At 41.0% G+C, this 26,721-nt stretch overlaps 2 protein-coding genes across 3 annotated transcripts in view; one reads left to right on the forward strand and one right to left on the reverse strand.

Moving 5' to 3' along the window:
* Positions 1–22,244, forward strand: part of LOC100248777 (apoptosis inhibitor 5-like protein API5) — a 47,633-nt gene extending 25,389 nt beyond the window's left edge. For both annotated transcript variants that reach the window (XM_002272666.5, XM_010657181.3), the window contains exons 8-16: positions 6,613–6,678; positions 6,765–6,830; positions 14,975–15,085; positions 15,257–15,346; positions 15,432–15,538; positions 20,726–20,840; positions 20,930–20,995; positions 21,112–21,215; positions 21,632–22,244. In XM_002272666.5, the coding sequence (XP_002272702.2) occupies positions 6,613–6,678; positions 6,765–6,830; positions 14,975–15,085; positions 15,257–15,346; positions 15,432–15,538; positions 20,726–20,840; positions 20,930–20,995; positions 21,112–21,215; positions 21,632–21,821 (915 nt within the window). In that variant the 3' untranslated portion in view covers positions 21,822–22,244. The remainder of the gene's footprint in view (positions 1–6,612; positions 6,679–6,764; positions 6,831–14,974; positions 15,086–15,256; positions 15,347–15,431; positions 15,539–20,725; positions 20,841–20,929; positions 20,996–21,111; positions 21,216–21,631) is intronic.
* Positions 22,245–22,599: 355 nt separating this feature from the next.
* LOC104880541 (glutamate receptor 2.7) lies at positions 22,600–25,720 on the reverse strand. The gene is made up of 4 exons (XM_019222622.2): positions 24,872–25,720; positions 23,973–24,285; positions 23,482–23,879; positions 22,600–23,206 (listed from the first exon to the last, which is right to left on the reverse strand). The coding sequence occupies exons 1-4, from the start codon at positions 25,694–25,696 to the stop codon at positions 22,670–22,672; spliced, it is 2,073 nt and encodes a 690-aa protein (XP_019078167.1). The 5' UTR covers positions 25,697–25,720; the 3' UTR covers positions 22,600–22,669.
* Positions 25,721–26,721: the final 1,001 nt, after the last annotated feature.

A 26,721-nucleotide genomic window follows, 5' to 3' on the forward strand; every position in this document is an offset into this window, starting at 1 on the left:
GAGCCCTTCTCCGTCTGGGCCTTAGAAGAACCAGGAGGAGATGGACTACGAAATGCAGGCCCATCCCCTTTAAGTAAACCCAAAGGCCCGGCCTTTTCCTTGGGCTTCTCATTTCCATTCCCATAAACCACCAACCCAAGCGGACTTGGCCCAGTGGAAGTATAAGCCTTGGACCCTCTAGAAGACGTTGCTTGGCCCAACAATCCCAGCCCACCCGATGCATGGGGTCCGACTGGAGGCCCGTCGTCGCTCTGAGTTGGATCCAAGGTCTGACCCGACCCACTGGACTGACGCTGCGTCCCATCCACAGTCAGCAGGCAGTCCTCGAGCCTTGAGTCCTCCATCGCCCCCAACACGCGCACCCCCGCGCGTGCACTCGCACCCCCGCGCGTGCACTCGCGTCACCCCCTTCCTTCGCACCTGTCACGACGGCCTTCCCTCTCTTTTCAGTCGCCGGGAATTTGATGACTGGCCTGATTTCCCACCATAGGGTTACCGCGTAACAAAACCCATCAATCCAAACCTCCACTAAGCTGGGAGGAGACCCACCGTTTCGCTTCACCAAGAGGCGTGCCCACTGTAGTTCCTCCATTTTTTCCGTTTGATGATCAATCGCAAGAAGACCCCCACACGCCTCCCCAATCTTCCTCAGAATATCCCGTTCCCACAGGGAGACAGGTAGCCCTACAACCCGCACCCACGCTTCATTGCTCCTTTCCCCTTCCTTCAAACATCCCGTCTCCGGAGTCCACTTCTCTAAACGGAGCTCTACCCCCCCAAGCAAAATGCTTCCCATCTTAGAGGCTTGCTCCGCCTCTGCCGGGATCTCAAACTCCATTAACACCTTTCCCCTCTCCATTTTAGCCAGCCCTAAATTCCCTTTCAACCTCCATATTCTCGCTAGCTGGGATCGTAAGCCTCTCTACCAATCTTGGTGCACCCCCTCCCACCATCTTACCATACTTCCCTACAATCACTCTCCTCCAAAGGCAATTTTTTCACAAGAATCTTTCAAGAAACCATTTCCCAAGCTAGGCCTCATTCACTAGCATTGTGGAAAAGGAAGTACATTTCCAAAGGTGGGAGACTTACACTAATTTGTAGCACCTTTTTAGCATGCTTGTCCATTTCAAGTTGAGGTTGGAGCAAATCCAGAGGGACTTTCTTTGGGGAGGAGGGATCTTGGAGCAAAAACTCCAGTTGATAAGGTTGGGTATCATTTGTGTTAACAAAAGAAAGGAAGGGTTAAGGGTGAGGAATCTGTTGACCCTCAATAAAGCCTTGCTTGGCGAATGGTGTCGGTGATATGCGGAGGAAAGGGGGCCTTTTTGGCAAAAAGTAATCATTAGAAATTATGGGGAAGAAGATGGTGGGTGACGATCCCACGAGATAAGAGATGGGTATGGGGTAGGTTTATGGAAAGCTATCAGGAAGAATTGAAACATTTTGAGTAGCAGAGTTGCTTATTTAGTGGGTAATGGGAGGAGGGTGAGATTTTGGACGGACAAGTGGTGCGGAGATGAACTACTAAGGGTCTGTTTCCCTTTTTTATTTGCCCTAGCCCACTCCTAAGGAGGCTTGAGTGGAGGATATCTGGATTTATTCATTTGATGGGGGATGTTGGGACACTCTGCTTATCTAGGAAGCTTAATGATTGGGAGGTGGATTCTATAGAGTTGTTCCTCTTGAGTTGCAAGGTGCGTAGGGATGAAGAGGATAAGTTGTTATGGACAGGGATCAAGAATGGAAAGTTTTTTGTTAAAGCCCTTTACAAGGATTTGGAGTCGGGAAGACATTTTGCTTTCCTAGCAAGTGCCATTTGGAATTCTTTGGTGTCGCCTATGGTGAGTTTCTTTGCATGGGAGGCCACTTGGAACAAAGTTCTAACTTTGGACAGCATTTAGAGGAGGGGGTGGTCTGTGGCAAACAAATGTTTTCTTTGTTGTAAAGAGGAAGAATTGATGAACCACATTCTCATCCATTGTGATTAGACAAGGGTTGTTTGGCACCATCTGTTCTCCCTTTTTGAAGTGTCTTAGGTGCTTCCTTATCAGTGAGAGAGATGCTATTAAGTTGGCATGGGTCTTTTGCGATTAGAAAAAGGAAAAAAGTGCGTTGAACTACTTCTATGTGCCTCTTTTGGACAATTTGGAAAGAAAGGAATAGTAGGGCGTTCGACAATGAAGAACATCCTGACCAAGGGATTAAACTCGCTTTTCTTTGTAATTTTTAGGCGTGGTCCAAATTGTATATGCCTCTTGGCCCTTCTTTTATTGTAGATTTTGTGGATTGGATAGTGTCTTGTTGAGGGGTGCTGTTATTTCAAACTCTCCTTTGCCTTTCTCTAAGCATAACGTGCCCCACTTGACTATGTGGATCTTATCATTGGAAGGCTCACTTCCGCAAAGAAACTATCTTTGCATTTTCTCCAACTTGAATTGCTTTTTCTTTGGAATCACCAAGGAAAACATGAAATAAATCATGAGACTAGAAAGGGTGCTTTTTTAACAAAGTGAGCTTGCCATTTTAGAGACAACTTCTTCCATAGCCCAATCTCATGTATATATATATATTCTCCTTTACTACATCCTAGATTGTGACACAACTGAAAAAAGCTTCCAAAGGTAAATCTAAATATTTTGTAGGAAGCTGACCCACTCTACAACTTAAACCTGAGGGGAGAGAGAGAGAGTGCCCTTCCTTTCCCTCTATGTTATTTAAACCTCCATCAACTGCCTAGTTCATGGTGTGACTCAAGGCTTTCATCGCCAACATGATGAATTGGGGAGATAGAGGATCTCCTTATCTTAAGCCTCTTGAACTTTAAAAAACAATTCTCCTATTCAATCACACTAATATGAACTATAGAAATGCAGGATTTAATCCAATTAGTCCACGTTTGGCTGAAACCCATACCATTTCATCACTAAAAATAGGAAGCTCCAATTGGGGCTTAGGTGTTAGGTGTCCCATAGTGCTTAACAAGATTCTTCTTTGCAAATGGAGTTGGCATTATTTTGATGAAAAGGAGGGCCTATGGTAGCAAATTATAGGTGGAAAGTATGGGGATGAAGAAGGGGAGTGACACTCTCGTGTAGTGAGCGATGGGTACGAGCTTGGGTTATGGAAAACCATAAGGAAGGATTGAGATGTTTTGAGCAACAAAGTTTCTTTCTTAGTGGTTAATGGGTGGAGGGTAAGGTTTTGGAAGAATAAGTGGTATGGAGATGAACCTTTGATTATTACTTTCCCTTCTTTATCCATTGCTAATTTAAAGGAGACTTGGATGGTAAATTTATGGAATCAATAAGATGAAGGGGCTTGTTAAATTCCTCATTTCTCTCTGTCTTTCAATGATTAGGAGGTAAAAAATTTGGAACGGCTCCTTTTGAGACAACAAGGGAAGATGGTGTATAGGGAAGAAGAAGATGAGTGATTTGAATAGAGTCAAAGAGTGGTAAATTTTCCATTAAAGCCCCTTATACTATCTTGGAGTTAGGGAGTTCAATATCTTTCCTTGTGGGTGTTATATGGGATTTATGGGTGTTGTTGAAGGTGGGTTTGTTTGCTTGCTTGGGAGGCCATGTGGGAAAGGTATTGACTTTAGTTCATTTTTGGATGAGAGGGTGGTCTTTGGCATATTGATATTTTCTTTGTCAGGAGGAAGAATCCATTAGTCACATCCTTATTCATTGTGTCAAGTCAAGGATTTTATGGTAGTTATTGTTTTCCTGTTTTGGCGTGTCATGAGTGCTATCCTCTCAATTAGAGAGGCCTTCTTACGTCTCTTTTCAATAGATCTTTTCTTTACCTATCGAAAAAAAAAAAAATTAGAGAGGCCTTCTTAGGATGGTATGACCTTCTTATGGGTAAAAAACGAAGAAAGGTTTGATCTTCTTAGGAATAGAAGATTGTTTGAAAATGAGGAGCAATCTAACCGAAGGCTTAAATACAATTTTCTTTGTAATCTTTGATAATGGACTAGATGTTTATGGATGATGATCCTTTAGCTTTGTTGATTGGTTAGGTTTTTATTGAGGGTGGGTGTAGTTTTTGTAGCCTCTTTATTCTTTTGGTCGTGCCTTTAGGCGACCATTGTGTATGTTTTTTATGTTTTGGGGCGCTTTTTTGGCACATTCTTTTTACAATATTCTATATATATATTTTTTAATATCCTCTTGTTTTACATATAAAAAAAAGATATATATATATATATTAACAACTATTAATAATAATAACAAAAATAGTAGTAATGGGGGTGGTGGTAATGATAGTAGTGGTAGTGGTGGTGGTGGTGGTAGTGATAGTAGTGGTGGTGGTGGTGGTAGTAGTAGTAGTAACAAGAATAGTAATGGAGTATTATTAGTCATTGTATGAGTGATGAATTTAACATGATGTGTTTTTTAGTTCACGCTAACTGAGGAATGGCCAAGGGTAATTTGTCTAAGATGATATAATGGAAATCAATACTTATTTGCCTATTCAAAAAGCGAAAAAAAAAAAAAAAGAATACCAATGAATACTAAATGGAGGGAGTGATTTGATTCAATTTGAAAGTGCCCAAAGTACAAGAAGACTAAAAGGTCAGGGGGTTGAGGTAGTGAAAAAAGACACGATTGTCAAGGATTTAATGAAAGATATGACTCTAGGTAAAATTGGTGTTGGGAAAAATTCATGTAGCCAAACCCAAGTAGTTGGGATTAAGGTTTTGTTGAGTTGGTAAAACAACAACAACAACAACAAAGCCTTATGTTTCAACTATTTGGGTAATTTGGGTGAACTTACGTGAATCATTGTTGTTCTTTCAACTTTATCTAGTGTCATTTCTTCCATTAAATCAAAGGCCATCATGTCTTTTCTTATTGCCTTAACCCAAGTTCTTTTTGGTCATCCTCACATCTTTTGAGCATTGCCAACTTAAGCCGAATCACTCCTTATTGTTACAGCCATTGATTTACATTGCACATGTCCAATTCCATCTTTACTCTTAAAACTATTCTCCCTAATCTTGTCCTCAATTGGTGTCTTCTCTAGCCTCGCACATATGCATTTATTTCTTTGTCTTCTCTTGTTTTGCCACTTATGTTATAACATCCTCATTTTGGCTGTGCTTTTTTTTCAAACATGTTGTTTCTTTTCTGCCCAACATTCTGAAAATTACAAGTATATTGTTGCTCCACGTGATCACAAAATTATCCTTGTTAACTGAGAAGCAATAATACTAGTTCTTGTAGCCCAAATGATAATCTGGTGCCCCTTAACAGCTATGCATTGCACCTTCTTTTTCACATTGAAAGCATTCTTAATATCCTGAATGTATAATAACAATTACCTGTTCCCATCAAAGTTAGCCTGGTTCTTTGGATTATAATTTATAATTTCCAGGTAATTATAGTGTATAATTATAGGTCCCTGTCTTAAAGCATTTTGTTTTATAGGAGTCTTGCTTAGTTGACTGAATACTAGTCAATTGGTTGTTTGTTCACTTCAGATATTTGAGCCAGTCAGTGAGGAGGTATGGTATGTCCTTTGTGGTGCCTAGATCTTTTCAGGTACCTGGGAAGGGGTGGGCTCAAAAGGCTTAGATAGTTCACCCAAATTATGATGCTATGGTTTGCTCCTTCTCTGTAGTTCACCCAACTATTTGGGCTCAAAAGGTTACATCCTCTGGAGGGGTTCCTTCTCTGCATTAGTCTGGGCCATTTGAAGGAAATGAATGAAGATTTAATGGGGTAGGGGTAGACATGACACCTTGAAAACTTGATTGTGAAGTTTAAAAAAAAAAAAAAGAATTTTTTTGAGGGCATGCAACTTCAGCTGATAATCTATTGTGTCTTACACTTCGTTTATGATTTGGCTGAAATGAATTCCAATTCATGGCTATGGATACTGCAAATACACATGCTGTTTGCTGTTACCCAGAAAATTATGCCTTCAAGCTAAGATGAGTAATTAGTATGGTAACTGTTCTACTACAATTCTTAAGATTTATGTCCATGGCATTTTGATATCTTGTGAAAATTATGCTTGCTCTTTAGTTTGAAGATTGAATTACTATTTCCAAAAAAAAAAAAAAAAAGTTTCAATGTGGAAATCTATGAAAATTGGAAAATCGAGAAAAGGGTAAGGTTAAAAATATGATTGGTTTTGCAGTCCTAATCAAGTTTTAACTGACTCAAACTTGAGAAAATTTGCAAGTTGAATTGAAATGGAGTGCTTGCACCTCTCTAAAATGAAAATGAAAATGAAAATGAAGAGCTTGAATCTCCAGAGTTTCCAATGGTGTGGAAAAATGAGTTTGGTTTGGGCAAAGGAAAGATCCTGAGATTTTTTAGTGCCATGAGAAAAATTGTCTTTGTGCTTTTTTGGAGATACTTGATATTTTCTTTACTGGAAATTGCAATATGCCATGTAACAATGTTTACCAGATAAGAGCCATTATATCATCATGACTACATAGCATTATTATGTGCCAGTGTCATTGATCGTTAATATTGTCTTTGCTCCTCAAGATTCTCAAGTTCCTTTGTGATCTCATTTATAGCTTGACATTATGATGCTATGTCTTGCTCTATTACTTCTTTCCTGATTACATAGGATTTTGAAATGCAGGTTTCAGATGGGGATCATATTGATAGACTGATATCATGCCTGTACATGGCTCTTCCTTTTTTTGTGGTATAGATTCTATTGGTTTTTTTATTTATCCTTATTTGGTTCATTCTATATTTTTCTGTTCAACTAAAGCCCTGGTTTCCACACAGAGGGGTGCATCAAACAGCAAGTTTCTCAACTATTTAAACAAACACATAATACCTGTTTTTGATAAGGTAATACTTTGACCTTGTGTTCTCTGATAATATAAACATGTTGACTTGGATTTTCTAATCTTGCATGTGATACCTATTTTCTACTTTTTGTATTAGTTTTGAAATTTGATGATTCTCTTTGCACATTTTTTTTGGGTTGCCAAACTTTTGAATGCAACTATCATGTAAGGGATATTGAACTTTGTAGTGTCTCTGGAATAGCTATTGTCTGAAGTGTTTGCATCTTATATTTGATAGAAACTGAAATGGATGCATGAACCATTTCTATTTACGTTATGCTAATAGCTATAGATACAATATATGTTTTTCTAACTACTTCCAAGTGTTCAAAGGTACTTAGAAATGCATACACAAGTCATGTTCATGCTGCTGCAAATGGTGTATTCAATTCTTTTTCTATGATATACATATTTTTCATGGGAAAGGATAGTACAATGTATTCCATAAAGAAAATGAAAGAATTCAGCTTACAAGTGGTCTGCGCTGTCATTAAACTGGAGTAAAAGGAACACTAGAAGTATAAACTACAAACAAGAACAGATTCCTCGAAGTCCCAGCTCTTTAAAAGCCCCTGTGGTGCATGGACACTTGTTCCTGTTTTGAGGAAAAAAAAAAAAAAGGAGAAATGCCAAAAGCGCCCTAAATTACACAGGGAGTGTACAAAGGGCGCCTAAAGCACCACCAATAAAAACAAAGGGGGACTAACAAAAAATGACACCCCTCAAGATCATATCCAATCCACAAAATCTACAATAGAGGAAGGGCCTAGACCTATAAACAACTTGGACCACGTTTTTAATACACGTTTTTTCTTTACCCATCAAAAAAAAAAAAAAAAAAAAATCCTGTTTGGGATGCTCGCTTATTACCTGTTGGATCATGAGGGGTGTGGAATCTATGTAGAGTGAAAGCATAATAAGGCAATGTGGCATTCAGAAACCTTTTTTTGATGGCTAAGAAATCTAATGATGAAAGATATCAAAACTGGTAGGAAGCTCTATGAATTTATGTGATTTTTGTCTCTGATACAAAAGATGTGAAAACTCATTTTTTAATTGGTTCAGGGAACATTTATGATGTAGGACAGAAGAAAAGAAAAAAAATTGTAGGATAGAAGGTAAAAAATATGGGTAAGAAGGGAATATATGGGAAGAATGGAAAAAACTGTGCGAGATGGAAGACGGCTATTTATTGTTCAGAATTAATGAGAGCATTTGTAACAACCCCTCCACCACCAATCAACTAATCACATCTTGATTATATAAAAATGAGAGAGAGCGAGGGCGATCTTGCGAGCGAAGGTGGAGAAGGGGAAAGCCGGGTGGAAAATCGAGGGAAGAGGAAGAGAAGTAGCTTCGTGGTGGAATCGAAGGTGTTCGAAGTAGTAGTTGAGGAGAGAAATGGCAAGAGCCATGCCATTATCTCGGAAAGCAAGGGAGGGGTAGTGTCTTGGGTCTGGCTGGGGCCGGCGAATGTGGGGCTACTCATAGAAGGGCTGATCCAGTGCACGAAGGATGGGAAAGATGGAAGATGGGAGAAGGGTTGGAAAGAAAAAGGGAGGATCTATTCCCTGGTGAGAGAGGCTAACAGGGTCGGAAGCTTCATCCGCCTAGGGGTGACGGACCTGGAGAAAAGGAGATTTGGTATCTGTATACCAAAAGGGAAAGGGGAAAAGGGAGGATGGGTTTCTATGGTGGAGTCCCTTCTGTGGGTAGGATTTCGGCGCGAGGAAAAGGTAGTTGATCAAGGGGTAAGAGAGTCAGGTAGGTTGTATGTGGAAGTGGCCAGGGGCTCAGAGCTTAGGGATACCTCAAGGGCCAGAGTAGAGACAACGGAGGAGGATATACGGAACAATGTGAGCAGATTGAAGCAATGTTTGATAGGTAAATGGAACCCTAAATCAGCACGAGAAGAGGACCTAGCGAGATTAGGGTGGTCAGCGGCAAGAGCGTGGGGATTGAAAGGTAAATTAGGCCTGGCTAGACTGGGAAAGGGCTGTGCTCTGCTGGAATTTGAGACGGTGGAAGAAGCTGAGAGGGTTCTTGCCGCAGGGGTGAGATCAGTGGGAGGGACCCAACTGGGCTTGGAGATGTGGAGTCCGAGATTTGGATGCTCTGCAGAGGATGAAGATAGGAAAGATGCTTGGGTGAGGATCCTGGGTCTTCCAATCTCGCTGTGGGTGCCGTCGATCCTGAGGAGAGTGGGGGAAGAGTGCGGCGGGTTCTTAGGCATCGATCCTCTAACGGAAAGGAAAGAGGACTTGGAATGGGTAAGGATTCAGGTAAAGATGAACGGAGGGGCCTTGCCGAGTTCATTGGAGATTGGGGTGGAGGGGGAGATATACGTCGTATCTTTGTGGTGGGAGATTCCACCGCTAATAAGGAAAAAACAGGGGGATGGCCATGATGAATTTGGGCGGCAGAGAGGGGAGGTCAGGGGTGATGGTGATCCACGCGCGGGATGGCGTGTGGGAGAAAAGCCGGGCGCTGGAACCAAGGAACAGCATCGATCAGAGGAATTGACGGGAGAGCAGGAGGGAGGGGAGGGGGGGGGGGGGGGATGTGTTTGAAAACTGGACCCATATCGGGCGGGTGGCCCGACAGAGTTCTGGACCCGCGGGCGATGGGTCAAGTTCGTCCGGATCGGGGCTTGGCCTCGTGGGCCTGAAGCGGGACTACGGGCCAGCTACGCAAGGCCCGCTTCTTTCAAAAGGGGTTGTATTGGCTGCAGATGGGTTAGAGTGTGGGCCGGCTGAGGGACGGGCCTCCAAAGGGTTGGAGCTCCTGTCCCATGGGCCTGCTATTTCGGTTGGGGGCTATATGGGTCAATTGCAGTCTAAATACATGGGCATAGGCTCTGAAGAGGATTTGGGCCTAAAGATGGAAATGGAATTCATCAAGTGTCGTGAGAAGGAGATTAGTGGAAAGCAGATGCCGGTTCTCTAGTGTTCCATGGCAGAGAGAGAGATCGTGGATGAAGCCTTCAGGTATGGGTCCTCTTCAAATCTAAGGGTTGGGGAATCCTCTCTCTTTTCTTCTTCTCTTTTTGGTCGGACTCCGGAGAGGGAGTTTTGCAACCACTCTGGGGATTTAAGGGTGAGCCGCCAGAAAGAAAACATGTTAGAACTTGCAGCTACAGGGGGGGATACAACAAGAAGAGAGGGCTGCTGGGACCTGATTGCGATTAATTGTGACGCTTTAGAGGTTCAAAACCCGAAATGGACTCCAGCCATGTCTGGGCCCCAGGTTCTAAGGAGCGAGAAGGAGACTAATTGGGAGGAAAGCAGCTTGGCTAAGTTTAGCAAGTTGTTGGGATTTTCAATAGAAGGTCTGGAGAGGGAGATTCTGGACTTTTTGTCCAACATTAGGAAAAGACGGGAAAGGATACATAGCAAAGGGTTACTGGAGAAAACAAAATTTGAGAGGGAGCTTGAAAGGTTGGAATGTTCAGTCAAATACAAGGGGAAGGACAAGAAGAACAGTCATTTGAAAAGTAGAGGGGGCCAATTACTGTTGGGTTAATGAATCTCAAGCTGATGAGTTGGAATGTGAGGGGTGCAAATGACGTTAATAAAAGAAGGATTATTAAGTCTGTGGTTAGAAAACAGAAGGTGGACTTGGTGTGTATCCAGGAGACAAAAATTCAGTTAATGACTGATGGGGTGGTGAAAAGCTTAGGGGTGGGGAGATTCTTAGACTGGAGAACTCTTGAAGCTGTTGGAGCAGTTGGAGGTGTGTTGATTTGCTGGGACAAAAAGTCCTTGGAATTGCTGGAGTGGGAGGAGGGCCAATTCTCAATTTCTTGTAAATTCAGAACTGTGGAAAATGGGGCAGTCTGGGTGTTCACGGGTGTTTATGGCCCCTTCACCAAAAAGGATAGGGAGTGTCTTTGGGATGAACTTGGAGCAGTCAGAGGTCTTTGGGGTGACCCATGGTGTGTAGGGGGTGATTTTAATGTTATTCTCGCTCAAGGGGAAAGAAGCAGGCAAGGGAGGGTGACCCTAGCTATGAGGAGGTTTGCTCAGGTTATGGATGACCTTGAGATTATTGACCTTCCCCTTCAAGGGGGCTCTTTCACGTGGAGTGGGGGGCTTCATAATCAAGCCTGGGCCAGGCTAGATAGATTTTTGGTTTCTCCCAGATGGCTTGATCAGTTTAGCAATGTGACTCAGAAGAGATTATCTCGGCCTATATCAGATCATTTTCCAATCACAATCAAGGGGGGTGGCAAAAGAAGAGGCCCCTCACCTTTCAGGTTCGAGAACATGTGGTTGAAAGTGGAAGGATTTAAAGATCTCTTGAGGAGTTGGTGGCAGGGGATATCGGTCAGTGGTAGGGCTAGCTATAAGTTGGCAACAAAGCTGAAGGGGATTAAACAAAACTTAAAAATTTGGAACAGGGAGGTGTTTGGGAACTTGGAGAGTAATAAATTGGCTGCCTTACAACAAGTGGACTATTGGGACCAAGTGGAAAGTGAGAGGAGGTTGTCAGAGGAGGAATTTTCCAGAAAGAAAGAAGCGAAAGAAGGATATGCTAAGTGGGTCAAGCTGGAAGAGATTCACTGGCGACAGTTATCAAGGGAGCTGTGGCTAAGAGAAGGGGATAAAAATACGGGGTATTTTCATCGAATGGCAAACGCGCACCGAAGAAGGCATACCATGGAAAGAGTAAAAATCAGTGGGGCCTGGCTGTCAGAGGAGCATGCAGTTTGGACCGGATTAGTAGACGCCTTTCATCGGTTATTAACGGAAGACTCGGAGTGGAAGGCAGATATAGGGGGATTAAATCTGAATCAGATTAGCCAACAAGAGGCGGACATCTTGGAGCTGCCATTCATGGAAGAGGAGGTCCACTCGGCCCTAATGGACATGAATGGGGACAAGGCTCCAGGTCCGGATGGCTTTACGGGAGCCTTTTGGCAATTTTGCTGGGAGTTTGTGAAGGAGGAGGTTTTGGAGATGTTCAAGGAATTCCATGAGCATAATACTTTTCTCAAGAGTCTAAATGCCACGTTTTTGGTTCTGATCCCCAAAAAAGGAGGAGCGGAGGAGCTGGGGGACTTCAGGCCAATTAGTCTATTGGGCGGATTATACAAACTCTTGGCTAAGGTGCTGGCCAATAGGATTAAAAACGTGATTGGTAGAGTGATCTCTTCAGACCAGAACGCTTTTGTCATGGGTAGGCAGATTTTGGATGCGTCTTTAATCGCAAATGAGGTGATTGACTCATGGAAAAAAGAAGGAAAGAAGGGCCTGATCTGTAAACTAGATATTGAAAAGGCGTACGACAGCGTCAATTGGCAGTTCTTGATGAGGGTAATGGAGAAAATGGGCTTTGGGACTAAGTGGAGAGAGTGGATATGGAGCTGCATATCGACTGCCAAGTTCTCAGTATTAGTAAATGGGGAGCCAGCTGGGTTCTTCCCTAGCTCTAAGGGGCTTCGGCAAGGCAACCCTCTATCCCCATATTTGTTTATCATGGGAATGGAGGTGCTGAGTGCTCTTATTCGGAGGGCTGTGGAAGGGGGCTGCATCACTGGATGTAGAATCCAGAGGGGTAGGGGGCAGGCTGTTAGTATCTCTCACCTTCTCTTTGCGGACGATGCCATAGTTTTCTATGAGGCTAAGAAAGAAGATATGACTTTTTTGAGCTGGACCTTATGCTGGTTTGAAGCCGCTTCAGGGCTGAGGATTAATTTGGCTAAAAGCGAAATTATTCCAGTGGGGGAGGTGGATGAGATCCTTGAGATGGCTGTGGAGTTGGGATGCAAGGTAGGTTAGCTGCCATCAACCTACCTGGGGCTGCCCCTGGGTGTGCCTAATAAAGCTGGTTACGTGTGGGATGGGGTGGAAGAACGGATGAGGTGGAAATTAGCCCTTTGGAAGCGGCAATACCTCTCTAAGGGTGGTAGAATCACCCTCATAAAGAGTACACTGGCTAGCATGCCATTATATCAACTGTCCCTATTCCGTATGCCTAAGGTAGTGGCGAGAAGACTAGAAAAATTGCAAAGAGATTTCTTGTGGGGAGGGGGAAGTACGGAAAGAAAAGCACACCTAGTCAGTTGGGAGAGGGTGTGTGTGAGCAAAGAGAAGGGGGGGCTTGGCTTGAGGAAACTAGTCCATTTGAACAAAGCCCTTCTTGGAAAATGGGTATGGAGATTTGCTCGTGCCAAGGAGGAGATGTGGAAACGTGTTCTTGTGGCAAAATATGGGCAAGAGGAATTTGGGTGGAGAACTTAAAAAGCAAATGGGGCGTTTGGTGTTGGGCTATGGAAGGAGATTATGAAAGAAGCAGATTGGTGTTGGAACAATATGATTCTTAAGGTTGGAAAAGGCACCAAAATCAGGTTTTGGAAGGACACTTGGTGTGGGGATGTGGAGCTGGCCCGGAGATTCCCTCAACTCTTCAATGTGGCTGCCCAAAAAAGTGCCACTGTGGGGGATTTATGGGACCAGAATGCTGGCCAAGGAGGCTGGAACCTAAGGTTTATGAGAAGCTTCAATGATTGGGAGCTGACCTTGGTTGAAGAATTGCTGCAAATCCTAAGGAGTCAAAGAATTACCTTGGAGGAGGACTTGGCCTTATGGAAGGGGGGAAAAAATGGGAAGTTTGACGTCAAGGATGCGTATGGGCTGTTGACCAGCCATAGTACCCCTCTGTTTCCCAAAAAGGGCATTTGGGTGGAGAACGTTCCTTCCAAGTTAGCGTTTTTTGCGTGGGAAGCTACTTGGAGGAGGGTTCTTACTATTGATAGGCTTCAAAAGAGAGGATGACAGATTCCTAACCGGTGTTATCTATGTGGTAGTGATGAGGAAAATGTAAATCATCTTCTTATTCATTGTACAGTGGCTAGTGTGTTGTGGGGGATGGTTCTTAGTCTGTTTGGAGCCCAGTGGGTCTTTCCAGAAACTGTAAAGGAGGTGATTATCAGCTGGAAGGGTTCTTTTGTGGGCAAAAAGAGGAAGAGAATTTGGAGATCCATACCGTTATTTATTTTTTGGACGGTGTGGAAGGAAATGAATAAATTAGCATTTAGGGGGGGGGGGAGTTAGCTATATAGAAAATTAAGTATTCTTTTGTCTGTAATATGTGGGGGAGGGCAAAATTGTATAATGGTGCGGAGTCTCGCTCCCTTATAGGTTTCCTGGAGTGGATAGCCTCCGGTTGAGGGCTGGTGGGTTTTTGTTGTTTTTTGGTCCTTTGTTGTGAGGCCTTTGTCGCCTTGTATACTCCCTGTATGCTTTGCGGCGTTTGCCTTTGCTAATATATATGTGTTTAATTATCAAAAAAAAAAAAAAAAAAACAACCCCTCCACCACCTTTTCTTTTCTCTCCCTAATTTCTTATATCTTACATGTAATTTCTATTCTTATGCAGTTGGTACAACAGTAATTAATCTGAGGCAATTATCCTCTTTTATGATAGACTACTTAACTTGTTTGAAGAGCTTGAGTTGAGATGTGAAGTGATGAAAGAACTTTGGGTGACCGTGGCAAAGTTCATTAATAGGTTGAGAACAGAAATACCTTATGAAACCTCTGCAGTTGTGGTCTGGAACTTTTGTGATGGGAAAACCTTTCATCACTCTATCATTTTTATTTTTTGGATTATGGATCAATTTTGCTCTGATGCCAAAGTGATGTAGGGCAAAAGGAAATATATATGTATATGGGCAAGAAGGGAATTAGATGAGAAGAGAGAAAAAGAAATTAGGTGAGAAATAAACATAAATTAAATGAGAAACACAAGAAAGTAGGGAAAGAAAGAACAAATTCCTTGATTAACTACAAAGATTTCATGAGGTGGGAATGCAAATTTGGCAGTTTGCCCATCTCTCTTATCCACTATATTTACGCCTATAATAAACTTGAAATGTATCGTCTCTGTCCCTATCAATTTTTCATATGAAGATTTTAAATTTCCTGAGCGTTATTCCGTGTTAATATCTGAAAAGTTACCTGATAAATAGAAACTGGCTGCCCATTAAATTTTGGAGAAGTTTCCTTCTGGCCTCAAAACAGGCTTCAATTTTTTACCTCTTGGGAAGAGAATTTTAAGTGAAGTAGTAATTATGGTTAAAATGATTAAAGATACCGCTTTAGTGGTTAGAAAAATTTATTCTAACAATACTTTTCTCTGTCAGCTTCCAGAAGAGCGAAAGCTAGATTTGCTGAAAAACCTTGCAGAGAGTTCACCTTATTCAGCACCACAGGATTCACGCCAGATTCTTCCATCTGTTGTTCAGCTCTTGAAGGTACACATTGTAATGGTATTAAGTACTCAATGTAACATTCCTTTTTTTGAGTGCTTAGTATACGGGACAAGTAACAGGAGTGGTTATGTTTTGATAGACAACAAGAATACATCTGTTATGCCTATTTCTATACACACTTTTCTCATTAAATGTTTTCCTTTCTTTCATCAGAAGTACATGCCTCGAAGAAAGACGGGAGAGGAGACGAATTTCACTTATGTTGAGTGTTTGTTGTACACATTTCACCATTTAGCTTATAAGGTTATTGATCCACTCTGATTTTACCTTCGTCACATCCTTTTGCCTGGATCAGTACTATTAAATATTGTTGGATCTTGTTGCACAGGCCCCAAATGCCACAAATAGTTTATGTGGTTACAAGATAGTGACTGGTCAACCATCAGATAGGCTCGGGGAGGACTTCTCAGAATATTACAAGGACTTCACTGAGAGGTTTACTATTATTTTTTGTCTTGCCTTTCTTTCTTGAAGAAATCATGTGGACCTTCTACTAGGCAATCTAGAGAACACAGAACAACAAAGGACACTAAAAATGACTTCTATTTTTTACCCTTCACCAAAGAAACACGCCTTTTTACTCGATTAGCCATATCTTACGCCATTTGAGGCCTAGCTCAAGTGGGAAGTGATTGGCGTGAATAAGGGAGGTTTCAAGTTCAATTTTGTGTAATAGTGAAATATATGTTTATATATATATATTAAACTGCAGATATATCGTATGAATTTTTTCAATTGACATGGGTGGGAATTCAAAATTTTTTATTTTGACATAATTGCCTTTCAACCAACATTTTGAAAGGCTATTGAAACTATGTAAATTAGCCTTGAGGCTATAGCCTCAATAGAGGGTAATTGAGGCTTAAGTCTCACGTGATTAAGGTTTATACCCTTGAGGTTATAGCCTCGAGCCTATTAAGGCTTAAGCCTCAAATATTCAAAAGGTTTTAATGGGTTTAGAAACTTTATGAGCTTTTTGTATACATTTGTTAATAGGTTAAACCACAAAATTATTGGTTGTAATGACATATGCCATTATGAGGTTTTGATATAGATTTATAAGTTTTGTCTTGCATCCAAGATTGAGGTTAAACCTTCTAAAGAATAAAGAATTGTTCTTTTAAAGAACAAGATAATGTCTACCAATTAACCCTTTAAATGGAAATGAAATGAAGGAATTGGGAAGAAGAAATAAAAGAATTGTTGGTCACTAAAGTGACCGAGCTTATATATAGTCATTATCTTATTATAGATGGATAAAGGAAAAAAGATCAATGTAATTAATGGATAAAGAAGAAAAAATGGGTTGACATTAACATTGATGGAGAGGATAATAGAGCAATTAGATATAATCATAATTCATTAGATGATCCTACTAGTGATAGTGATGGTAGTTTTGAAGGTTATTTGATAAATGCTTAAGAGAGTTGGATTTTAGAAGAGATAATAAAAACTAAATTAGAAGCTATTGAAAATGACATACATTAATTTGATTATTTTACATTGTATGGTTTTCTCATCATTTAATTTTCATGTGATTTTATTAGTATTTTACTGATTCTTAAGATTTTTTCTTTTTATTATTATTATTTTTTAAAGTTGAGGCTTGTGCATTGTTTTTTGATAAATAAAAAAGAGAAATTTTTATAAAAAGAAACGCCAAAAGAGCGTCCTAAAGTATAGGAAGTATACATAAAATGCTTAAAAGTGCCATAAAAAAATAGAGAGGGACAAAAAAAAAAAAAAAAAAAACTTCCTCAACTAGAGCCCAACCCATCAACAAAATCTACGATGGAAGAAGGATTTAAAGTTATAAGCAACTTATACTATGCCCAAATATTACAAAGGAAAGACAATTTCAGCCCTTGAACTAAATGCCCCTCATTTTTAAATGCTCTACTATTTCTTTCTTTCTACATTGTCCAAAAAAGACATAAGGGAGCAACCCACCACACCTTTCTCCATTTTTGACCCATGAAAGAATAGTGCCATCCTAAAAACATCTCTCTTACCGATGAGGGGAGCACCCACAACACACCAAACTAAGAAAACAATAAATGCCATAAACCCTTAACCTATCATAGTGGATGACGATGTGATCAATAGATTCTTCCTTTGTAAGATAAAGGAAACATCTATTCTCCAAAGATTGCTCTAGTTCAAAAGATGAAAACTCTAAAACCTCTTCTAAGGAACTGGAACAAGGAAGTGTTTAGGAAGATTGAAGTTCAGAAGGCTTTAGCCTTGAACAGTGTAAACTTTTGGGATACAAAGGAAAGTTATCGATCACTGTCTTTGGAAGAGGAGGATTTTAGGAGAGAAGTTAGGGAGAATTACAAGAAGTGAGCTCTTTTAGAAGAGACGTATTGGTGACAAAAATAAAGGGAAATCTGGTTGAAGGAGGGGGATAAAAACACGAGCTTTTTCCACCGAATGGCTAATGCGCACAAAAAAAGGAACCAAATGGCCAAAGTTAAAGTTAATGGAACATGGATCACTGAGGACAGTGATATAAAGGAAGAAGTGGGTAGAGTTTTTCAGAAGTTGCTTTCTACCACTGGTGAGTGGAGACCCAGCTTAAGTGCTCTATCGTTTGAGAGGCTGGATTCTATGGAGGTAGAAGGGCTGGAGAAACCTTTTATAGAGGAGGAGATTTTTGGTGCTCTGTCAGATTTTAGTGGAGACAAAGCACCAGGCTCGGATGGTTTCTCCAATGCTTTCTGGCAGTTTTCTTGGGAGTTTTTTAAGGATAAAGTGATGAATTTTTTTGAGGAGTTTTATGAAGATGGTTGTTTTGTTAGGAGTGTGAATGCAACTTTCTTAGTGTTGATCCCAAAGAGAGGGGATGTAGAGGACTTGAGGGATTTAAGGCCTATCAGCCTAGTGAGAGGGCTGTACAAGTGGTTGGCTAAGGTACTGGCTAATAGGTTAAAACTTGTGTTAAATAAGGTGATTTCTAACGCCCAAAATACATTTGTGGAGTGTAGGCAAATTATGGATGTAGTGCTTATTGCAAATGAAGCAATTGATTCAATTATGAAGAGCAAGAGAGGAACAATTCTCTGCAAGCTGAATTTAGAGAAGGCGTATGATCATGTGGAGTGCCTTTCTTGTTTTCAGTTCTGGAAAAAATGGGTTTTAGGAAGAAATGGATTAGGTGGATAAAATGGTGTGTGTCCACTGCTAGATTTTCAGTTCTTATTAATGGCACTTCTTCGGGCTTTTTTCAAAGCTCTAGGGGTCTAAGGCAGGGAGACCCTATTTCTCCCTATCTGTTTGTGGTAGTGATGGAAGCACTCAGCTGCCTTATAAAAAGAGTTGTTAATGGAGGCTTTTTGTCACCTTGCCAGGTTAGGGGCAAAGGGGGATAAGGGGTTAAAATCTCCCATTTGCTTTTTGCTAATGATACTCTGATTTTCTGCAAGGCCAATGAGGACCAAATCATCTTCTTGAGTTGGCTTCTTATGTGGTTTGAGGCTATATCAAGGCTGAAAGTTAATTTGGATAAAAGTGAGCTGTTCTTAGTGGGCATTGTGGAGAATGTGGAGGAGTTGGCTTCGGAGCTTGGTTGTAAGGTGGGAAGATTACCCTCCACTTACCTGGGGAGGCCGTTGGGTGCTCCCTTCAAGTCTGTGGCAATTTGGGATGGAGTGGATGGGAGATTCCGTAAGAGACTGGCTATGTGGAAACGTCAATATATTTCTAAGGGAGGGAGAATTACCTTGATCAAGAGTACGCTGTCCAACTTGCCTATTTACCTTATGTTTATTTTTCAATTACCCAGGGGGTCAGGATAAGGTTGGAGCAGATTCAAAGAGATTTCCTGTGGGGAGGTGGGACTTTAGTCCGGAGACCTCACTTAGTAAGATGGACAACAATTGTTTTGATAAGAGAAAAGGGGTTTGAGGGTTAAGAGCCTTTCTACACTTAATAAGGCCCTCCTTTGCAAATGGAGTTGGCGTTTTGCGAAGGAGAGAAGGGCTTTATGGAACCAAGTAATTAGGGGGAAATATGAGGAGGAAAATGGAGGGTGGTGTTCTTGGGATGTAAGAGAGGGGTATGGTGTAGGGTTGTGGAAAGCAATTAGGAAGTTTGGGCACTTAGTCAACAGTAGATTCTCCTTTGTGATGGCGAATGGCCAAAGGGTGAGTTTTTGGAAGGATACTTGGTGTGGGGATACACCTTTGTGTGTTTCCTTCCCTTCCTTGTTCGCTTTAGTTGATCCAATCAAAGCTTGGTTGAAGGATGTTTGGTTTGGGACAGCAAGTGGGGGGCGTTGGAGTCCTTGCTTTACTAGGTCCTTTATCGATTGGGAGATGGAAGAGGTGGAGGGCTTTTTGCTACGCCTGTATGGTCAGAAACTGATCATGGAGGAAGGATAGGACGCAGTGTATGGAAACAAAGGATGGAATTTTTTCGACAAAGTCACTTTGCAAAGCCCTAGTGTCAGGCTCCTCAGTTTTGTTTCCAATGAAGAACATTTGGAAGTCGTGTGTGCAGCCAAAAGTAAGCTTCTTCGCTTGGGAGGCTTCTTGGGGTAAAGTTTTAACCTTGGACCAAGTTAAAAAGAGGGGATGGGACTTAGCAAATAGATGTTCTTTTTGTCAAGTGGAAGAGGAATCCATTGACCACCTCCTTCTTCATTGTGAAAAGACGAGAGCATTGTGGGTGATGCTTTTCACCCTTTTTGGAGTGTCTTGGGTGTTCCCGTCATTGATTAGGGAAACCTTATTGGGTTGGATTGGTTCCTTTTTGGGTAAGAAACACAATACTGTTTGGAGAGCGGGTCCTCATTGCATTTTTTGGACTGTTTGGAAGACTAGGAATATAATCGCCTTTGAAGATGAGGCGTTGTCCATCCAAAGGCTGAAAACTTCTTTTCTTAACGCACTTTGGTTGGAGACTAAGTTGTTTATAAAAGATGGTCCCTCCATCTTTGTTGAGTTCATTGATTGGGTGGGTTCCCGATGAGGGAGGGGTTTTTTTGTACATCTTTATGGACAGTTTTTTGTTTTACTTGTAAGGTGGTGAGTATTTCCCTTTCTTTTCTACACATCTTGAGTCGTTATTTTAGTGCCTCTTAGCAATACAATTCTTTTCTTACGTATCAAAAAAAAAAGAGAGGAAAAGAAATGCACAATTGATCATCATCACACCACATCACACCATGCCGCTTGTCATTCTAAAACCTCACCCCCTCCCATTATCCACAGAAGAGGCAACTTTACAGCTCAGAAAAGGCTAAAGGCGCCTTGTTTTGCCTTGAGGCTTATGCTTTGCCTCATTTGAGCAAAACACCTCAAGACTGCCTTTAGCCTTTTAAAACATTGCCCTCAACTGTGGAAGCCCATGCTATTGCTCTAGGAGGTAAACTCCTTTAAACAGCTTTAATGATGAACAGTCAATACGTGGATAATTATTTACACTAATCACATATGGGGAGCTGAACCTTATTCCATTAGAGCCAAAGGAACCAATGTAGCCAATTTGTGCCTGAATCTTAAGCTTTCATTCGATAGGTTTACCTTGCATCATTGCATGTATTTGTTTTCCTCTGGTTTTTTTGAAGGAAAAACTTTAGTAGTTATAACATGGTGAACATCTTTTTCCTTGATGAGACAGGCTGACTCATGTGGAAGAGCTAGCTAGGGCTACTATGAAGAAGTTAACTCAGGGAATGGCTGAGCACAATAAAGCAATGGCTGCTGCTAAATCTGATGAAGCAAAGGATAACATTGTAAGTTTACTATTTGAAACTTGTGTGGTCTCCTGTTGAGATATTCATTTGTTGTGTCACTTACCACTTTATTCCTCCATAATCTACAGAAAACCCAAAAGCAGAATACTACAACTGGTTTGAGAACCTGCAATAACATTCTGGCTATGACACAGGTGAAAGGGAATTAAATTTCTGTTACTTGTAAATACATGTTTATCAGTGTATGTCATATAAATAGGTATGCATATGCAGACTGACTTGATTTTGCTCATGATCCTTTACAACTCAGCCATTGCATTCAAAATCACCTTCATTTATTGGGGATAAGAGGATCAACCTCTCTTGGAAGGAAGCAACAAAACCTTCTGTGCCTTCAACTGCAATGGCAGCTGGGTATGACAACCATGGATCTTAGTCTGTTATTTTTCATCTTTTCATTCTTCTTTTTATTTTTCTTATTTTCTTTGGTTACTTTAATAAGATTAGCTCTTTGGTTAAGTTTCATAAATTTTGCTGCTTGATTCCATGGCCTTATTTAGATTGGTTTCTTGGGAGAGGATAGTTTTGAATTGTGTGATAAGAGGACCTTCCTTTATGTTACTTATGGAGTTTTCACACACTGCTGTCCAATTTAGCAGCTTAGATATGCAGTGGAAGCAACTGCAGCTTGGATACGCAATTACTTTGTCCTTTAACAACTTGCTTGTTTTTAGAAATGTTAACCTTCAAAATGAGGATATTTTACCGCTTGATCTTTTCTGCAAAGAGTTTTCTTGCTCACTTTATTCTGCATGAACTTTTTGGTGCAGAGGAAAACGACCTGCAAGTACTACGAATGGTGCCAGCAATGCTGCAGCAAAAAAGGGCCGTGGAGCTGGTGGTTTGCAAAACCAGCTAGTTAACAGGGCATTGGAAGGTTTATCCCATGGTGGAAGAAGTGGTATAAGGGGCAGAGGCAGAGGGTGGGGAGGGCGTGGGCGAGGAAGGAGCCACTGGTAGCTTTGATTCCCATCCAAATTGTGTAACAGAACCATCTGAACGATGGAGTTAGTATGAATCAGAAGGATATGAACAAGAGTCATTGATGTATTAAATCTCTCTTCTATTGGAACAATTTTTTTATTTATATAGGGGCAGCCAATGAGTTTTTAGATTCACTGAGGACCAACACTGGATAGAGTTCCTCAGGAGCTGTTCTACTTTGACAAGCTCCAGATGACTTGAGGCCTTGGTTTCTCAATCCTTTCTAATTTTGCCTACTAGAACCAATGTTGTTTAGAAAATTTGCACATGGCTGTTGTTAAAAATCTTTGAATGTTTGCTTTTTGCATGTACATTTGTGTGAAAGTGGATAAATGTAGCTTTAAGAGCTAGATTCTTCAAATTTGATAAAATGGCCTAAGTTTTACGTTGAGAAAGAAATATTTTGATCTATGTGGAACATTCATAAATTTGAGAAGACCTGAGTATGCATCTTCAAACATTATTATTCTGTATTACATGAATAGACTATCCCTGCTGTTCTCAAAGATGAGGGTTGGTACGCAATTGCATTCAGCCTCCTTGCTTTCTGGTCTTTTGGGACCACTGGCTTCCAGTTATACCAAAATGACATATCAAGCTTAATAATAATTGTATTCTTTTAATGTCATAGTGTCATATTGCTTATTGCAAGTTTAATATTATCTTTATACTTCCATCTTCCATTTATAAATGTATTATTTAAAAAAATTGTTTTGCAGAATGCACGTATAGGATCTTATAACATATAGTTGTATTTACAAAAATCAATTATTTATTCAATCTGAGTAAACTAGTAGTACACAAGTTCAACAGCTGGTTTCTATCTAGGGTACATGGTTGTGGGGAGAGGTCTCAGGAGGCTCCAGCACATCAGAAGCGTTCACCCTTGAGTTCATAGTCGCAGTAGGTGGGGAGGCCTCCGAAGGCTCCGGGGCATCAGAAGGGCTCTCTAGTGACAACCTTGGAGAGCTCCATTCATCTCCGGCGGGACAGGGAGACAAATTTGACGGTCTTTCATCAGGAATCTCAGTGTGTCCATGATGAAAGAAATGTACCAATTGAACAGTCTTCATCCAGACACTCTCATCACTTGGGCTTGCATCACTTCTGGATGCCTGGTGGCGTTTAAACTCGATGAGCAGGCGACGGAGGAATAGTAGAAAGCAGAGGGTGGAAGTGGCGCCACATAAAAGGTAGAGAGCCCAGAAGTTCCTGAGGCTCAGTTCATCAGTTTCGGTGGTGGAACACTCGGCAGAACGAGGAAACCACTTATCTTCTAATTCTTTTATTCTCCCCTTCTCAGATAGGGTTAGGATGGCTTCAGAGAAGTCAGCAGCTAGTGGAGAGCCTTTCTGAAAGGCCTGCAGGGAGAAATGGCCAAAAGTGATTTCATTATAAGAATCCTAAGCAAATTCCATATACAATATACTATTCTATTCCACTGAGCAAAGCTTGGCCTAATTTACACCCCGAGACAAAGGATGGGCCAATTTTCTTTTGGGAAAAAGGGCATCGACAAGGGAAATCAGTTTGGGTCACTCCATACATTTGGTGGCCTAAACTTTCCTCCCTCAAGCAATTATTGTAAGAAAAATTTAGTAAATGCAAATGGGGAAGAGTTCGAGTTACTACTCACAAAGCCTAATCCTCCGAATCTGTTGAGGGGTTGACCGGCAGTGTAATTCTTGCAGAACTGACTAGTGAAAATTTTCGCATAAGGAAGTTCAAGAAAGGCAGCTGAGATATTCCCACTATGGAATTCGCCGGGGTATTGGTATTGGCTGCTAATATTCTTGATATCAGCCGCTTCGAATTTAGTCACATTCTCCAAGAATTTCCTCACAAATGAAGCACCATTACAACCAACCACAGACCTAGTAGCTTTTAGCCATTCGATATCCATCACATTGGAATCAAGTCGTCGGACAGTGAGCATGGAAGAGAGACTAGCAGTGTAGCTCGAGGTTAAAATGAAGACTACAAACAGCCACACCACTATCACTACTCGAGTAATATTGCTACGAATTGTCTCCCCTGGGAAATGAAACAACAGCTAGCTTTCTGAGTAATTTAATTATTGAGCAAACCAAAATCTCTTCCATTTTTAATACTAATACTAATACTTACTATGAGCAAAGAAAAGAGAAGAGAAGGTGAACCAAAGAGCAGTCCCAAGCTGACTCCTCCATGGGCCTCTGAATGCCGGATTGTTGGATTGGTACTCCATTGCCCAAACTATGAACATGGTGTAGACCAAGAGTGCACCAGTGGTTACCCACATTTTCCTAGTGAAAGGCTTCAGGAACATCCATGCCTTGTGAGGTTCTTCAGACGTTACTTGTACTATCACCAATCCCGACTCAGCATATGGCACTGTGAATTCCACTTTTTTTGAACGGGTGGCAAGTATTGTCACATCCCCAACCACAGCATCATAGGTCTTCCATGTATTTGATTCACAAGAGACAGGCACAAAATTTCTATCAGAAACAAATGATTGAAACAAATACAAAGTATGATTCATGAATTCTGAGAGTTAATCTTCAGTACTATGTTCACTGCTGTTTCATGGGGATGAAGTCAAAACCTAATATACCAGAAAAGTCTACTGAGCAGTCCTCTTCAAAACCTAATATACCAGAAAAGTCTACTGAGCAGTTCTTTGGAAGGCATGAAAATTGAGAAGTTTCAAGGGTTTGAAAAACCTAATTAGGGAAATATATATTTCCACATAAAACTTCCTTAAATTCTTGTGCTCTTGCTGTAGTAGAACAGGCAAATATTAACTAGGAGAGAAATGAGGTTCAGTCTGACTTTGATTTTCATTTAAACCAACCACATGTTAAGTGGGTCAGTAAGCCAGACAAGCTTTTTTTGAGTCATTAGAAAAGGAAGAAGGTTTACTGATGAAATCACAACATAAATCATGGACGCAAATGTGAAGTTGAGATTTAATTCCAGTGTGGGGAATATCAGGATTATTGAGAACTATTTAAAGAGCAAAAGCTAGGGATGGGAGTAATTACCTTGTTGTAAACACAATCAACCAGCTCATCGTATGTGCCAACAACTGGATGGAACTCGTAGGGTAGAGAGTAGTTTTGCTCCAAAATTTTTAACACCTCGTGGAAAATATCAATACAGAAACCAGTATATTTTTTTTCAGGCTCGATTTGAGCTTCGCCCACCTCCACAAAATTTTTAAAAGTGCCGTTAGCTGGAATTCCAATCTTCAATGGTTTTGGATCAGTGGGCATTTCCCATCCCTTGGGGACACGTTTTAGGTACCCTGGCCAAATCACTGGACCCTCCAAAATCCTTGTGGTGTTTCTACCGCTATTTTTGTCTCCACCTTCTCTGCTGAAAGGGTTGTCCAAGTCCTGTGTCCAAAAATCAAGCTCCCTGTAACCCTTTCCAACAATGTTTATAATAATGAATGGCAACGAATTTGAATTTGAAAAATTAATTGTTCCACTTAAACCACTGAAGTCACTTAATAATATATTTTTTAACAACATTTTTGGAGTATTAGTATCATCAGCTAATCTCTCCAGGGCCCGTGTGATGACAGCAATGCTATCATATGCTCGTAGTGCATGAATTCCTGGCTGGGCGTTGTCTTCCTCTGGGTATTCAGATTTAAAATTTTTCTGAAACTGGGCAGAGAATTCTTGGAAGGGCCTATTGGATTTGGAATAGTAGGACTTGATTCCTAGAGCCCCTTCCATATAGGAGATAAAGGAGGTGTCCATGGAATCCAGGAAGCTTGAAATGCTATCTGTAATTATCCAGGCTGAGTCTTTCCCCATAAAATCCATCCGCCTTGCTTCTTGGAACAATTGGGTAGCCATTGGTAAAGACGATTGAAGAACAATGAAAACTGATAAGCCAAGAACAGAGGAGAACAGAGGAGTTGGTTCTGATGTCACGAGATGAAGCCCACTTGTTGTTAGATTTATTGTTATTGAGTTGTTATTTTTTACCAGCTGTCATAACAGCCTGTCTCCATCTATTTTGAACACTATATATATATTAAATCTCTCTCTCTTGTTACTTTAACAATAGAGAGCAGAGTTTTCAGCTTCAGCTTTTCTATCTTGGTATCAGAGCTAACATTCAAGGTTTGAATTTTTTCTTCTCTTTCTCACTTTCTCTCTGTTTCTCTCGATCCAAACATGGCCTCTACTCCGACACAGTCTTCTTCTTCCTCTGGTTCGATTGGATCTGGACAAAGCTCAACAATGGCGTCCATTCCTTCCTATCAGATGCTTAATCACACTCTGCCTGTGAAACTTGATCGGACGAATTACATCCTATGGAGATCTCAGATTGATAATGTCATTTTTGCTAATGGCTTTGAGGATTTCATTGATGGAACCTCTATCTGTCCGGAGAAAGATCTGAGTCCAGGAGTGATGAATCCAGCTTTTGTTGCTTGGAGGAGACAAGATCGAACAATCCTTAGTTGGATCTACTCGTCGCTCACACCAGGTATCATGGCACAGATCATAGGCCATAATACTTCTCACTCTGCTTGGAATGCCTTGGAAAGTATTTTTTCATCTTCTTCAAGAGCTAGGATAATGCAACTCAGACTCGAATTACAATCCACAAAGAAAGGATCAATGTCGATGATAGACTACATAATGAAGATCAAAGGAGCTGCTGATAATCTAACTGCTATTGGAGAACCTGTCTCAGAACAAGATCAGGTTATGAATCTTCTTGGAGGTCTTGGATCCGATTATAATGCTGTTGTTACTGCTATCAACATTAGAGATGATAAGATCTCTCTTGAAGCTATACATAGTATGCTATTAGCCTTTGAGCATCGTCTTGAGCAACAAAGCTCGATTGAACAAATGTCTGCCAATTA

This window comes from Vitis vinifera, chromosome 10 (genome assembly GCF_030704535.1).
Source record: "Vitis vinifera cultivar Pinot Noir 40024 chromosome 10, ASM3070453v1".
NCBI lineage: Eukaryota > Viridiplantae > Streptophyta > Magnoliopsida > Vitales > Vitaceae > Vitis > Vitis vinifera.